This window comes from Callithrix jacchus, chromosome 6 (assembly GCF_049354715.1).
Source record: "Callithrix jacchus isolate 240 chromosome 6, calJac240_pri, whole genome shotgun sequence".
In the NCBI taxonomy this organism is placed as follows: Eukaryota; Metazoa; Chordata; class Mammalia; order Primates; family Cebidae; genus Callithrix; species Callithrix jacchus.
The window spans coordinates 51872547-51889506 of record NC_133507.1 but is presented as its reverse complement, the minus strand read 5'-3'; the positions used below and the strand labels follow the sequence as shown (position 1 = coordinate 51889506).

The window sequence follows — 16960 nt, the reverse complement described above, 5'->3', positions numbered from 1 at the left end:
ATGGGTAGAAGAAGTTGAGTTTATGAGTCAATTTTAATAGTTTGGTGGATAAAAGTTTGAAATTAAGACTAAACAGAGCTATTTAAAGTGTTTTCAGATTTTTGTTATCCAAACTTATTCTCTTGACAGTTTTTTGATACATTTATGATTAATGAGATTAAGATAAAAATGAAATGCAGTGTAATATATGTTAATCTATCAAGCAGTTATCTTGAGGTATCATATCAGTTTGTTTTGTTTTGTATGTTTTTAATAGTTCATTTGAAATTTATTAACAGTTTGTTCTTTAATTACAGTGGATTGGCAGCTGGAGAAGATAATGGACAGAGAGGTTATTTGCTGACGTATGTCATTGCATACATTCGAGTAAGTTATATTTCTCTTGCCACTTAATTTATGTTGCAAACAATACTTTTTCTTACTTTGAGTGAATGCAATTATCTTCCCTATTTTTATTTTAAGCTACTGTAATTTAGCATATCATTTTACATGAACCTTGTTTTAGCTGCAAACCTTCAAAAGCCCATTTAAACCTTCTCAATATGCTCTTGAGGAAGTTAAATATGATTCAACATGTCTTTCTGCTTTTTAAAAGAATGGAGCCTTTCTCTGTTTCAAAGTTGAGCATACCATTTATAACATTACTTGGTTAAAATCAAGCTGTTTTATTTAGCAACATTCTTCACTTAATAATCTGTTTTAATGATGTGTAAGTCCTTAACTGTGTTTTAAAATTTCGATATTTAACTTAAAGTAGTTAAATGTCAACTTGAACATATTTTTACTTCTCTGAGAAAGGTTGAATTAATTTATTCTCATTTTAGCAAAAATTTAATTCTAGCTAAGATCTAATTTTTAAATGGTAGTGAAGCATATAGTCTTCCTCTTTTGTCCCCTGCCCCCACAGTGATAAGTAAAAATATATTTATTGCCTGTTCAGTGTTTTAGAAGTTTTGATTAAGAGATGTACTGATCATGAAAGGTGCTAGATGATTGTAGAATTTGTAAATAGTATCTACCTTTATAGACTGTCATAGCATGGTTTCTTCCCATAGTAAGCATTTTGAATATACATAATTGTTTCTTAGGCATTTTCTCTGAGGATATTAGCTTTTTCCCCATAATACTGAATTTAGAATTCTAGAAAATGAAATATAAGTGTAACAAGTGCAGCGTATGTAATGTTGGGTTTCAGGGGTTCAGGAGAGCCCTGAGTTCCCCTGAGAGGACGTTTCTCCAGGTTCTTGGTCTATCACTCCCCAAGAATGGGAGAGGAGACCATGGCATGGTGTGCAGTAAATCTGGACTCAAAAGTGTTGGTAGAAAGTGATTTGTTTAAGTAGAGAAAGAGAAACAGGAGAAGGAGAGAGAAAGAAACAGCTAACTCTCACATTAAGTGAGAGAATCCAGACAGATGGAATTCAGGAGAGGAAAGCAGCTTCCACACTGAGTGGAAGGGAATAGAGAGAGAGAGAGAGATGGAGTTTAGGAAGGGAAGACAGGCGTCCACCAGTGAGTGTGTAAGGGACTCCAGAGGGAAAATCCAGGGGAAAGACAGCTTCCAAGAGAGTGTTTATGGAAGGGGATCCAAAAGGGGTCCAAATGGAGTCCAAAGGGGTGTGGGAGAAGGGGACTTTTAACTTGGGAGGAACCCCCACCTTCTCTATGTTCTCTGGCCAGTGAAAGGGGTTCCTTAGAACTTCTACTGGAGTGATTGACTTTTGATTCTTTCCATGTCCACAAAAATTAAAACAGAGACTGTTAAATCTCCCGATGGAGAGAGATAGAGGGGGGGCATAGTGCTGGGAGGTTCTTGCCCTTAAAACTACACACCCTCATGGACCTGGAAAGAGAACACCCTCCCTCACATAGACATAATTTGGAATATCTATCTTAATTTTTAAGGTTCTAGTTAATGTTAAAACTGAGTCAACAGCAAGTTAGGGATTCTTGTTCCCCCTCCCCCAGATTACATGTTTTATGTTTTTATAAGTTTTGCAATGGTTAATACCATTGTCTCCAAATACATGCTTACTGAATAAATAAGTGCATTAGAGAAAACGAAATGTTTTAGATCGGTAATTTGGGGATTTTTTTTTTTTTTGTATCAACCACAGGTGGGTTGAAATGACTCATTTTACTAGAAGTGAAAACTTAATATATATTGACTTTTCTACCTCATAAAATTTTCTTTCAAATCCCTGGACTTCTTTGGTGGCTTGTGTATCTTTCCAATTTTGATAATAGAACAATTTTGCTCTAGGTAAAGAAATTAAGTATTATAAGTTACTTGTAATATGAGTATTATATCCTCTGTACTATAAAATATTTTCCTAGCAGAAGTGCCTCCAGATGTTTAATCCAATTATCTTTTCAAGAAAAGATGCTTTTAAGAAAAAAGGCTCTTCCTTCTAAACACCCCCTCCACCCCCACTTCTTGATCCTCCGGCTTCTTTGATCTTGATTAATTTTTGATATTGGTTAATTTACTATTTATGCCACTAAAATTCTATTCTGTTAGTATTGTCTACATGTACATAGACTGTTCTGGATAGAAACTCCATTCACTAGAGAAATAATACCCTGAGTCAGGCACTCTGCCTGGTGCCAACAATACAGAGAAGAATAGGACAGGCAAGGTTCCTTTAGTTATGGAGGCTGCATCTCATTCTGGGGGCAACTTTTCAGTGCTTTTATGAGGTGGATAGTAAAGAGCAGCAGAAGTTAAATTAGAAACATGATACTAACAATGAACTTGGAAGTTTAACAGTGATATTGATTCTTCTGCATCTATTGTAATTTCTTGTTTTTTTCTGTTTGTGTTTTAATAGGACTTAGCTTTGGAATACTACGTATTAGGAGAATCTTTCGAAACTTCTGCTCCTTGGGACAGGTAAAATATAATAATACCTAATATTCAAATATGCTATATGAATTGCTTGAAGTAATGTTTTTTTGTGTGTGAACATGTAAGTTTACAACATTTTATGAGGAAACATTGAGACAAGGCAACTACTTTTATTTAAATTAATGTATTCATCAGAATGCCATATTTTCAAGTGTTTTATTGCATGGGGTGAGTTGAAGAAAATTTGTCTGTGATCCAAAGAAGGAAGGTATTGTTGAAGTTTACATTTTGAAGAATGTTATTGAATGCTCAGTGTTATTATGTGGTTATATCTAGCTTTGACTTAAATTCTTAAGTGATTAATATTGCCTAAATGTTCTCTAAAAAGTCCTCCCAAAATATAAAACCAGTTAACTGTCCTTTATAGTATATTATTTAGCTTTTGATATTTGTATTTGTAAAAATGGGAATTTAAATGATTTCTAAAAGAAATTTAGTTTAGGAAATTAAATACAATTTCTATTTCTAAATGTAAGCAAAATTTTGTTACTGGAGCATATCATAGGAAATGGCCAAAATAGGATAGATGGCAATAGATTTTATTAGGGTTTTTTTACTGGAAATATATACACACAATATTGGTTAGTGAATTAATAAAAGCTGATTAGGAAATGTGAAATTATATATATATATATATATATATATATATATATATATATATATATATATATATTTATTTATTTTTGAGTCGGAGTTTTGCTCTTGTTACCCAGGCTGGAGCACAATGGCGCGATCTCGGCTCACCGCAACCTCCGCCCCCTGGGTTCAGGCAATTCTCCTGCCTCAGCCTCCTGAGTAGCTGGGATTACAGGCACGTGCCACCATGCCCAGCTAATTTTTTTGTATTTTGAGTAGAGACGGGGTTTCACCATGTTGATCAGGATGGTCTCGATCTCCTGACCTCGTGATCCACCCGCCTCGGCCTCCCAAAGTGCTGGGATTACAGGCGTGAGCCACCGCGCCCGGCCCTGTGAAATAATTTATTAATAGACCTGTGAGTTTTATTTTAACTCATTCAGTAATAAAAAATTCTCAAGGAGATTGTCTATACAGTCCCTTATCCAAAATGCTTGGGACCAGAAGTGTTTCAGATTTCAGAATATTTATATTATATATTTATCATTTGAGTATCCCAAATATGGAAATTTCACTGGAAATCACTGGAGCATTTCTTTTAATCATCATGTTGATACTCAAAAACTTTATGATTTGGGGGCATTTCACATTTTGGATTTTTGCAGGATATTCAACCTGTATATTTTAATTTTTTTCTAGTGTACTGATATTTTACATTTTATAAAATATAAAGTACATTAAATTCACAATGAAGTGTATAGGACATAACAATTCCCTGTGAATCTGCTTCTTAGATTGCATATCTTAATTTTTTGGTTTCTTCCAGTTTCTTTTTCCCCCAGAGAACTTTGTACTTTTCTTTTCTCCCTTCCCTTCCCTCCCTTCCCCTCCCATCCCCTTCCCTCCCATCTTCTCCCATCCCCTCCCCTCTTTTTGATGGAGTTTCACTCTTGTTGCCCAGGTGGGAGTGCAATGGCATGATATTGGCTCATCACAACCTCTGCCTCCCAGGTTCAAATGATTCTCCTGCCTCAGCCTCCCAAGTAGCTTGGGTTACAGGCATACTCCCCCATGCCTGGGTAATTTTTGTATTTTTAGTAGAGATGGGGTTTCTCCATGTTGGTCAGGCTAGTCTCGAACTCCTCCCACCTTGGCCTCCCAAAGTGCTAGGATTGCACGCATGAGCCACTGTGCCTGGCCAACTTTTTACTTTTCTACATGCAGTCGTCATCTACCGAGTTAGTACACTGGTGCTCATATTCCATGCCTTGTTACCTAGTAACCCAGTTTATATTATACTATCACTTTGTCATTCACAATTTTTTTTCTTTTTAAAATAAGCTTCCTCAAGTTGAAATGTTATTCACAAATTTTGATGCTAAATTTTAACAACGGGAATAAATATTTTAAATAAAAATATTATGAAGTCGTCAGGCTTTGAGTAATAGAAATAGTTTGGCAGCTATTTATAGTGGTCTCAAAGACCTTTTTTTAAAAAAAATTATTAATATTTTAGTATAAAATTAGTTTTTATTTTTAGCTGAAAACAAATGCTTAACAACTTTCCAAAATCAAAACTAAAGACAAATACTTAGAAAAAAAAGGGTAGAAACATATTTTTCATTCCCTGGAGAAACCAGTAAGGCAGACGTTCTAATGGAGCTTGGTTTTTTCCACAGGACTAGTCAACACAGTCTCTCTCCAGCCTTTTCTTTATGTCAGTTTTATCTACCTGGCAGGAAAGACTAAAACCCAAAAGAACCCCTCCTCACAAACACAACACAAGACAAAGGACTCGAAAAGTTGGGGAAAACTTTTTAACACATCAAAGATCATTTTAGTGTTTAATTCCTCTCCTTGGGTATGTTAGCCAGTTTCACCTGCTGTACAGAGCACCTTAGGCTGGGTAGCTTAAATGTTCTTAGGCAAGAAACAGCTATTTCTCACAGTTCTGGAGGCTTGGAGTCTGAGATCAGGATGTTAACATGGTTAGGGTTTTGGTGAAGGCCTTCTTCCTGGTTTTATAGATGGCATCTTCTTAGTAATATCTTCACCTGGGGGAAAGCAGAGAGAAAGCAAGCAAGCAAACCCTTTCATATCTTTTTATAAGAGCACTAATTCCATCATGCAGCTCCACCCTCATGACCTGGTTACTCCCCAAAGCCCCACCTTCTAATGCCGTTGCATTGGGGCATAGGATTTCAATATATGGATTTTGAGGGGGACACAAACATTCATTCCATATCACTGGGAAAGTGGGTTAGTGCAATGCTACCTCTTAAGAGTTAATGAATTTCCTTGTCATCAGTTCGTACTAACTGATCATTGACATCTTGTTTTTTTAATTCTTGCAACTGTGGAAGCTAATCACATGCTAATTTTTTAAATTTCTCTTCGTCTATTCTTTATATATACTTGCATATTTATTTAATTGATACACCAATAATTTCTGTTTTATGCAGTTACACATTTGTTTTTGTTTAAAACAATTTCTTCAGCCACAGTTTTAATAAATAATATTAATGGAAGGCAACTATGTTTTTATGTAAAATGTACTTATTGACAACCATTTAGCAATTTTCTTTTTCTTTCCAACCTTTAACTAACTAGAGGCAATGTTTAGCACTAGCCCATGGGATCAGGGTCTTTAACTTTCACACATTATTAAATTATTGGCTTTTTCATATATAAGCCACTTGAGGGATTACTGGTTATACAATTTTTGTGTTTCCCTAAGTGTCCCATTCTATTGTGTTCCAACCCATGCCTACTACAATGGCTGCACCTGTTAGGTTCTCAATGAGTATTCTTCATAGATTCTTATGAATGAGCTTGGGAATAATTTGAGATTACAGTCTATAAATATAGATACCTTATAGGGTTGGAGGTTTTAATTTTTTTTCTTTTTGAGATGGAATCTCGCTCTGTCACCCAGACCAGACTGTAGTGATGCTATCACGGTTCACTCCAGCCTTGATCACCACCTGGGCTCAAGCGATTCTCCCATCTCGACCTCCTAAGTAGGTAGGATCCCAGGTGCACATCACCGTGCCTGGCTAATTTTTTTATTTGTAGAGATGAAGTCTCTATGTTGGCCAGGCTGGTCTTAAACCCCTGGGCTCAAGCGATCCTCCTGCCTTGGCCTCCCAAAGTGCTGAGATTATAGGCATGAGCCAGTGTGCCCAGTGATGTTACAGATTTTGGAGACACCAGAAAGTCTTCTGATTAAATCCAAGAAAGTGGATACAAACACGTATAGATAGTATGGAGTGAAGGGAAAAAAAGAGGGCCTAAGAAAGAGGTTTAGGGAACCTCAACATTTCGTGTTACAAACAAAACAAAAGGTGACAAAGTATATTGAATAATAATATCTAGGGGATGTAGAAATAATCCCATGATGTGAAAAAATCCCAGGCAAGTTTTTTTCAGAGAGGAAATCGTCAAGTGTTAAATTTGCTAATAAGAATTTTAAAATATGCAGTTATGTCTCTGTGCTATAAAAGGACTAATCCAAGTGGACACAGCCTTTGATCAAGTTCTGTGAGAGAATACTTTCAGAACCCTTTCCCTAAAAGTCATTTACTGGAAGTGTCCCACTGGGGGTTGTAACTGTTCATTTGGTCCTTTCTCCATCTCCTTTTCATTATTCAACTATCAGTGAGGGTTTAGACATAAGGAACTCTTAACATTTTCCTGTTTCCTATTGTATTTGAGATGATTGAATACATTTAAGTGCATTTAAATTGAAATGCAGTTCACACAGTGGCATAACTTGCAAAGGACTGTAATAGCAGATGTTTGTATTCTTAGTTTTTTTAGACTACTTGGCTGTAGCACTTAAATTTCATTTTCTAGTGCCAACATAAAGAACTTTTTACAACAAAAGAACTTATTACTTTTATAAATTTGTAATATTCATTAACTCTTATAAATATTAAAGCTTAATAGATTTTATTTATAAAGATTTGTTTTATAAGGTAGATTTTCAAAATAAAGACATTAAATATCTGTAATCTAAATATTTTATGAGATATTTTTTCAAACATGCATCCTTGCCATTCTATACCTCTATGCATAAGTGATGCATAGATAATATTGATAAGTCATATATACCTGCAGCTCTCATAAACTAAAGCAGAATTTAACTTAAGAACATTGTTTTATGAAATTAGAATTTTTAAAACTTTCAAATACTATATTCATAAAAATAAAAAATTTGACATGCTTATAAGACACTAAAACCCTTTTAGTATTTACAGTTTAATCATATACTGTTTTTATTGGCAATATGGGTAACTTTATAAGGTATGATCTGTTTAAATGTTACTGTTTTTATCAAATTGGTTCTCATACAGTTAAGTCTGTGCCTTGAGACTAGAGATAAGACAACCTTTTGAGTTTTTCTGGTATCATTTTGTCTCATGATGCTAAACCAAGGTTTAAAACACAGAATCAGTGTCAGTATGTGGCCAGGATATTAATGGGGAATGAAATGGGACTTTTAATATCAAGTAGTCCAGCATAGCACGTTAATACTTTATACAGTTTGTCTTTGGTAGATCTTTGTCATATTGGATTTCAGCTTGAGAATAAGCTGTCAAACATTTGATATAACATCATGATTATAATTTCTTTTGAAAGACAGGGCCTTGCTGTGTCACCCATGCTGGAGTGCAGTAGTGTGATGTTGGCTTACTGCAACCTCAACCTTCCAGGCTCAAGCAGTTCTCCTGCCTCAGTCTCCCATGTAGCTGGGACTACAGGCATGCGCCACCTTGCCCAACTAATTGTTTTGATTTTTAGTAGGGATGAGGTCTCACTGTGTTGTCCAGGCTAGTAGTATTATGATTATTAATTAAATAATAATAATTATTATTTTATTTGAGATGGAGTCTTGTTCTGTTACCCATGCTGGGTGCAATGGTGTAGCCCTGACTTCCTGGGTTCCAGCAATTCTCCCACCTCAGCCTCCTAAGTAGCTGGGACTACAGGTGCATGCCACCATGCCTGGATAATTTTTTTAATATTTTGTAGAGATAGGGTCTCACTGTTGCCCAGACTAGTCTCAAAATCCTGGGCTCAAGCAGTCATCCTGCCTCAACTTCTCAAAGTACTGGGATTATAGGTGTGAACAACTGCAACCCACCTGAGTTATTTTTGAATTAAGAAAAACTTAGACATGGGTAAACATTGGTATTCATACAACCTAGAATTGAATTTTCACTGACGTCTTCTTTATAGCTTTTTTTAAAGCTCTTAAAATCTTACAATTAAATTGATTTTGAAATCAGGCTTTCCTGAGTATAGGAAACTGTATTCAGGAGACTTAAGTATGTTCTTGTGACTTTCTGTTTTCCTTAAGTCAAAAAAAGAAAAAAACTTTCCTCTTTTTGAAGTTAGGAATGGAAGGCTCAATTTGAATGATCAAGGCTCCTTTTCAATCTTGAAAGAACAACTATGAAACTTTAGCTAAGAAAATTTTAGACTTGAATGATGCCAGATTAACCAGCATTTATTGGAATTTGTGTAGTTCTCATTTGAAAACTTAATGTTATATTCATTTATCTTTTTTTTAGGGTTGTAGATCTCTGTAAAAATGTAAAAGAAAGAATAACAAGAGAATGCAAAGAGAAGGGTGTTCAGTTTGCTCCTTTTTCTACATGCAGGTGAGTTTTAAAAATTGTTCTTATATTTTTTATTCTGAAAAAAATGTTTTGTTTTGTTTTTTAATCAATGGAGGAAATACAGTTTTCCAGCTGAGGAAAATCTTCAGTCTATTATTACATTTGGCCAGCTTTCCTAACCTTCACTTAGCACCTTGTTAGGATTGTACCACTGGAATTTTACAGCAATCCTGAGCCTTGTAGGAGTAGAACACCCCTCTTTGAGTAAGCCCTCCTCCCTATCTGGGTGGCATGGCAGTGAAAAGCAAGCTGTCTGAACTCCTGGAAAAAGAGGAGGACTCCTCTACTCACTGAAACTACAAATGATATAGTCAAGAAATTATAAATTATATGCATACCCAACATTACTCTGTTTGAAGAGTGAAAGCAGTGTTTTGCTCGTTTCTAGTAACTTAATGTCTTCAAGCTCTAATATTATCAGTAAAACAGTGGTAGTGCTATCTCTTGATGAGACTGTTGTGAAAATGAAATGAGAAAGCATATGAAAACACTGTTAGGCTCTGAAGGGCTGTGTAAATGCTGTGGTATTATTGTGACATAATTACATTAAACCTGAGGTAGATAATTCATACTAGTATTAGTAAGGAAAATTTGTATATTTGCCTTTTCTTTCCAATGACAAGTCCTCATTAAGTCATTTAATTGTTAAGCTTACTTGCTCCTTAAAGCAATTGCATATATTTGTTTTGCAAGACTAGAAATAATTCTGTACTCGTTAAACTGGTAATTTTGTGTGCGGGGTTTTTTGTTTTGTTTTGTTTTGTCTTGTCTTGTCTTTTCTCTATCTTTTCCATTGTCTTATTTTGTACTTTCCTACTACTACTGTTGTTTCTTAGTTTTCCTTATTTTTCCCATTGGGAAGAAATACTCTTTAGAATTTGCTAAATTGTGCTTCTGCAAGGTAAGAAAGTAAAATTAACATGAAATCTGAGGAAAGCATCTTTCTTACACCTTAAATGTTCATTTCAATCAAAAGAATCTCCTTAAAGTAGTCATTTCTGCTTCTGTGTGGGCGAGACAGTCCAGGTTTACCCAGTCTTGCAGAAAGTACTAAGTCATGTCTGTGTATTAACATGATTTAGAATAAGTACACTGAGGATCGGATCAGAGATTATAAAAGCTGAAAAAATAGATTTTAGAGATTATTTGCTAGGCATTTGAGATAAAAAGAGGTCTTGTTCTGTGCAGTAAAAAGCCTACAATGGGATAAAGCTAATGTTGGCATACTGGGTGTAAGAATGTCATATTACTTTTAATTTATTTTAAATTTTGGGGTATCTTTCACAATGTGCCTTTTATCTTAAAGTCCTTAAAATCTAAGAAAAACATGTTTGTGTTTATATTATCAACCCAAACTGATGCTTCATTTTTCTCTTGATGGTCCAGTCTTTTAGCAGACAGTCAGGTCACTTTTATTATAATCCTGAAAACAAATCAGACACAATCCAAAAGCTATTGGTTACATTTTAGATAATCAAATCTATTCTTGTATAGTTGAGAAATTTTTACTCCTTTGCTTTGTCAAATGGTAACTTAATAGATTTGCCCTTCACCCTTCTTCCTTCTGCCCCAAGTTCCTGTTGAGAACCCCACCCCTGCTGTAACATTATGAAACTATCATGATAAACCACTACCCATGGAAAATGATTAGGAAATAAAATACTCTGCCTTAGGGCACATTCTGTAATTACACTTAGATATAGGTTCTTCAGAATGTATTCATGAGGCCTAGGAATCTTCATTCTATATTATAGATAGGTAGAATTGGTATATTTAGACTGAATTGGCCATGTGTCATATTTATTAAGTAGCTATGTTTTAAGAATGGTTTTCCTGTAAAAGCTTATATGTTCAGTTTTTGTGACCATCTTATAAAACCAGTTAGAATATGCAAAGCCTCCTTATTTGAGTAGCTTTGATCAATAAGAGTTAAGTTATGGCTCACACTTGATTAACATTTAATTAGAGTTAGATTTCAGTTTAGTTTGATTTGAGTGGCTTAGTAATGGCTAAGGAGATTATTCTGTGTTGAATACGTGAGATTTATTTTTTAAACCAGTTTTTTTTTTTATCAGATGCTATGTTCACTACCTGGATGATAGGATCCATACTCCAAACCTCAGTAACACACAATATTCCGATGTAACAGACGTACACATGGACCACCTGTATCTAAAATCAGAGTTGAAATAACATTTTACGAAGCTGTTTCCAAGTTATTTAAAAATAATTGTAGACCTATTTAAAATCCTAAGAAAGGATCCTTTTCTTAGGAAAGGATCTAAGAAAAATAACTCAGGTGTAAGGTACATTTATTGAGTTCATTTATCTCATTTTTGTCCGTTAAAATGTATTTTGTACATTGGAATAGAAATTCCAGTCCTAACTTTGCTGAAGAAATTATATGGGAAGTAATTGCTGGTCAGTGAGTCTAATTCAAATAAAGTACTCCAAAAACTATAAAGCACAAACTTTTTTTTTTTTTAATTAAAGAATAATGTAGTGACTTTGACAACCACGCTAGTACTTGTCCAGTACTTGACCAGAAGTTAGTGTTTAAGTGTCTTTTAAATGATAGAACTGATCTATTTTAAAAGGCTTTAGGTCTAAGTCACTTTCTGAAATTTACCCAAATAGAGGGATTCCAAAAGGTGCTTTTCATTATTTGGACTTGTCCGAGATACTAATCAATCAGGCTTATCAAGCTTTGTTATGACTTCAGTGATCTGTTCCTCTACTGAAAACTGTAATATACAGATCCTGGATTTGTTGGAAGGTGATAATTAATGCTCTATTAATATTTAGTTACATCTATTTATGAATGTTAGTGATTATCTTATGAGTGATATATATTTTACTATTTTCTACAAATTCATTTCATTCATGTATCCTTCACACTTCATTTGAATTTGGTTATTCTTAATGATAGTGCCCTTGTAGTTAACATGGTTTTCCAGTGTTTCTTAAGCTTTGTATATCTGGTACTTAAAATGTAAATAGTCAAGAGATCTTTTTTTATGAGGGTGAATTAACACTAGAAGAGAAACACAGCTGGCAAATTGACAGTAGCATTGTTAAACAGTTCATTTCTTCTGTTCTGAGGCACCTAACATTTGGCCTAAAAGGCAATTAAAATTGTAGATTAAATTCTATTTGTATTGTGTAGTAAAAAGAGTATTTCTTCTACATTTGCTCCTTCTGTTAAATTAAATTCTTTGTGGGAACCTCTGTAAATTGTATATGGAGATTTGACTAATATTACCTTACCTCCCTTTTAAATGCTTTCCTAATTGCATTTTGAAAACTCATATATATATTATATATATGATTTAATAATCTAACATTCTTGATATCTTCTGTATACAGACATTCAACATGTACAAATATGGGGTCACAGGCAGTATTTTAAGACTGTGTCACTGCATTTGGTGCAATCATCCTATTTGTTTCCCAAATGCTTACTAATCATTAATGTAAACTTAATAAAGATGCTATATTGTACTCAGTCTGATTGTATTTGGCATTTGGGCATTTCTCCCTTTTCTTAGTTTTTAGTTCTCATACTTATTTCTTTTAACTTTGAGAGAGTTTGTAAGACTTAACTGATAATCATATTTCGTCTGGGCTGTTTAGAGGCTGACTGCAACTGCAGTATACTTAGTTATATATGTATATATATATATACATATTTAATCTTTCTTAATGGAGATGGGCCAATTTGAGAAACATTTACATTGCTTTTAAATTTCGAATTTTGGGGGAGTTGTAACTAGACTCACAAGAAAAAAATAGTATTGTACAAATAGCTCCTGTGTACCTTTTACTTATCTTCCTCAAATGCTGACATCAGAAGCAAATGCTTATTCCTCCGTGTCAAAAAGAAGAACTAGCCCTCAGACAAAGAATTTTCTCAGCAAGGCAATTTTACTTTCTGTAGAAAGGGTGTTTCTTGGAGGCCTGATTATCATGAGAGCACATTGAACAAAGAAAAGCAGAGGTTTTTATCCCTGATGCATTGGATCCTTACTGCTGAGTCCTATCTCCATTGGCTGGAGCTGACCTATGCAATCTAGACTGATCCTGATTGGCTGAAAACTTAAAATTTTCCTAAATAGGTAAACGTGTGATGGAGAACAAAAAACAGAAGGGTGTTGTTTATGGAAAAGTAGGAGAATAATAACATTTCCAAATAAGGAAGAGGCATAGGCTCTAAGCCAGAAAATGCCTGGGCGTGTTTGGACATGTCTGAGCAGGCTATAGGCCAGAACAAATAACTTGGTTGAAGTACAAGGACATAGAATGTACTTATTTCCTTACTACATTTAACAGCTATGTAGAGCTTAACAAAGAGTTATTAGCAAAAAGCAAGGAAGCTTGAAGGAAGTTAGTTTTTAAAAGAAAAATATTATTTCTAACACCTATTATTTATTCTTTCACAAAAGGGGAAACTTTGAAGAGGAAATTTTTTCTTTTCACACTGATAACTCACATAAATATGGTATGACTATCAAACCAAAAAATGTGTTGTTTCAATATCACTACCTAACTCACAAACCTTTTTTTATCATTTGTCCCACCAATATCTTTATCTTTCATAACCTTTATACATTTGAAGAATTCTGGTCAGTTATCTTGTAAAACATCTCTTAGTTTAGGTTTGTCTGATGTTTTCTTGTGATCAAATTCAAGTTACACATTTTGGCAAGATTACCACAGAAGTGGTGGTAACGTGCTCTTCATGGTAAATTAAATCAGGAGAATTATGATATTTATTAGACTCATTATTGGTGATGTTAACTTAGACTACTTGGTTAGGGTGGTACCTGCCAGGTTTCTCCACTCTATAATTACGATTTTTCCCATTGTACTTGAAAAATATATGGGCTGGGTATGATGGCTCACACCTGTTATCCCAGCACTTTGGGAGGCTAAGGCTGGCAATCACCTGAGGTCTGGAGTTCAAGACCAGCCTGGCCAACATGGTGAAACTCCATGTCTACTAAAAATACAAAAATTAGCTGGGCGTAGTGGCGTGTGCCTGTAGTTCCAGCTACTGGGGAGACTGAGGCAGGAGAACTGCTTGAACCTGGGAGGCAGAAGTTGCAGTGAGCTGAGATTGCATCACTGCACTGTAGCCTGGACAACAAGAGCAAAACTATGTCTTAGAAAAAAAATCTTATGGGGAGAAACTTTGAGACTATGGTGCAAATATCCTGTTTCATCCTGTTTCTTAGTTTCTTGCACCATCTCCTAGTCACATCAATCTCCCACTGTGAATTCTTGATTATAACAGTTATTATTGTGATACTTGCAAATCGTAACTTTCTACTTTAATCATTCACTTTACATTTATCAATTGGAATTCGCTGTGAAGAACAGCTTTCTTCTCCCCCCCTTTTCTGCCTGTCCTCCACCCCCACTCCCTGCCACTATCTATTTATCTGTTTATCAGTCTATCTGTAGGGACTCATAGACATTTTATTCTCTGGAATATAGCCATTATTGTCATTATTCACTTTGATGCTCAGATTTTCCCAGCGTGGCTGTTGAGAGCTCTTTTAAGTTGGCTTCTGTGTCCTTTTGACCTGGGAAAGTAGTTTTTGACGAGGAAGAAAAAGGGCGCACATACTTAGGAAGAGTCAGTGATTGAGGTAGGGTGAGTAGCATGTGAGAAGATATGAGGCCTAGGGAGAGAGAAAAGCAGGTCTGTGTGCCACAGAGGACCTGTGTTCTGTAGAGTTGGTGCTGAGTGAAGGTACATCTCCTCAAGCTTTCACAGCAGTGACAGCCATTGGTCCTTTGATCTTGGTGTCTTCCTCAAGTTCTTTGATTTTTCTTATTCCTGATGTCAGAATTGTGGTTATTTTCAGCTCATTTTCCCCTGCTTTGTTCCCTTAATCTTTTTGTCCATCTAGTTCCTCTAATCATGAATGTCTAGCTTTCTTACTCCTCTGTTATCTCCTGGTTGATATCTCCTATGCCTTGATAATATTGGCATTTGTTTTACCTAGAACAATATCTTACATTTTTTGTCAGTCTCCATTTAGGTATGCCTTTCTAGAACACCTTTCCCAGTCTTACCTACCCCAGTTTTCTTATTCTTTGTATAGGCTGATTTTTAAGCTGTGTAAAGTAATTGATGGTGTCTGCATTTATGTTCTCTCTGTCAAAGTGTCTGGTATATTATCAGATAGCTTATTAAACGGAACCCAGAATTATCAGCATTCTTTAATCTTGTTTGTTCTGTATCCTTAGACTATATTATGTTTTGGCTATACAGGGCTTAGAAGAGTTTCTTCTAGTGCATTTAAATTATCTGTGTAGAAAAAAATATTAATGATACTTATTTTGCTGTCATTTATTTTTAGAGTTATAGCTAGAACTAAACAGTGTCTTTGTTTTGGTCTCAACTGTAGTGATTTGCTTTTATTCTACCCAGAATCTTTAAGTCTGTTGAGCCAGGAGAATCCAAACAAATGAAATATTTATAGTATAGAAGCCAGAGTGTTACAGGAAAGGGGGTCCTGGAAAGATCTAGATCTCAAAAAAGGGTCTTGGATTTTGCACAAGAAAGAATTCAGGGCAAATTCGCAGTGCAAAGTGAAAGCAAGTTTATTACGAAAGTAAAAGTAAAAAAGAATGGCTGCTCGTTCCCCATTTTTATGGTTCTTTCTTTTCTTTTCTTTTCTTTTTTTTTGAGACAGAGTCTTGCTCTGTCGCCAGGTGCCAGGCTGGAGACTGTGCAGTGGCACAATCTCAGCTCACTGCAACCTCTGCCTCCTGGGTTCAAGCAATTCTCCTGCCTCAGCCTCCTGAGTAGCTGGGATTACAGGCACATGCCACCATGCCCAGCTAATTTTTGTATTTTTAGTAGAGACGGGGTTTCACCATGTTGGCCAGGATGGTCTCAATCTCCTGAACCTGTGATCCGCCCACCTCGGCCTCCCAAAGTGCTGGGATTACAGGCATGAGCCACCGCACCTGGCCAGTTATTTCTTGATATGCTAAATAAGGGGTGGATTATTCATGCCTCCCCTTTTTAGACCATATAGGGTAACTTCTTGATGTTGTCATGGCATTTGTAAACTGTCATGGCACTGATGTGAGTATAGAGATAGCAGTGAGGATGACCAGAGGTCATTCTTGTGGCAATCTTGGTTTTGGTGGGATTTAGCTGGCTTCTTTGCTGAAAGGTCTTTATGACCTGTATCTTGTGCTGACCTCCTGTCTCGTGCTGTGACTTAGAATGGCTTCACCGTCTGGGATTGCAGCCCAGTAGGTAGGCTTTCAGCATCATTTTACCCAGCTCCTACTTAAGATGGAGTTGCTCTGGTTCACATGCCTCTGACAAAAGGACTTAATGTATTTTGAAGAGATTATAATTTGCCCACATTTTATCAATATAGATTTTTTAAATAATGAAAATTGATTTTAGTCAGTGTTGGCGTGTCCATGTGTATTCTATGTATTTCATGTTCCTATTCTCAGTAGTGAGGGAGCCAATGAAAGGAACCAAGTTTCTTGTTTCAAGTCTAATTTTGCCTTTTTCAAGGGGGCAGATGTTTTATATCACGTCTCTACTGTGGCAGTACAAAATATAGTTTTCACTTGCACATATGGAACTCATTGTGTGGTCCTTTGGCAGGAAAACACCCTCTTGAAAAATAATGGAGTTGTACTATTTGTAGTATGGAAGTGCCTCAAATACTGTCTTATACCAGCCACATGAAGAACTTAATTGTGCACAAAATTTGCTGAATAGCAGAAAGAGAAAATGTTAGTGTTACTTTTA

At 35.5% G+C, this 16960-nt stretch overlaps 1 protein-coding gene across 4 annotated transcripts in view; it reads left to right on the top strand.

The window, feature by feature from the left end:
- Positions 1-16960, top strand: part of AGPS (alkylglycerone phosphate synthase) — a 136931-nt gene that overhangs the window by 95729 nt on the left and 24242 nt on the right. For all 4 annotated transcript variants that reach the window (XM_078327338.1, XM_002749278.7, XM_054257490.2 and 1 more), the window contains 3 exons: positions 297-366; positions 2832-2893; positions 9061-9150. In XM_078327338.1, coding sequence (XP_078183464.1) covers positions 297-366; positions 2832-2893; positions 9061-9150 — 222 coding nt within the window. The remainder of the gene's footprint in view (positions 1-296; positions 367-2831; positions 2894-9060; positions 9151-16960) is intronic.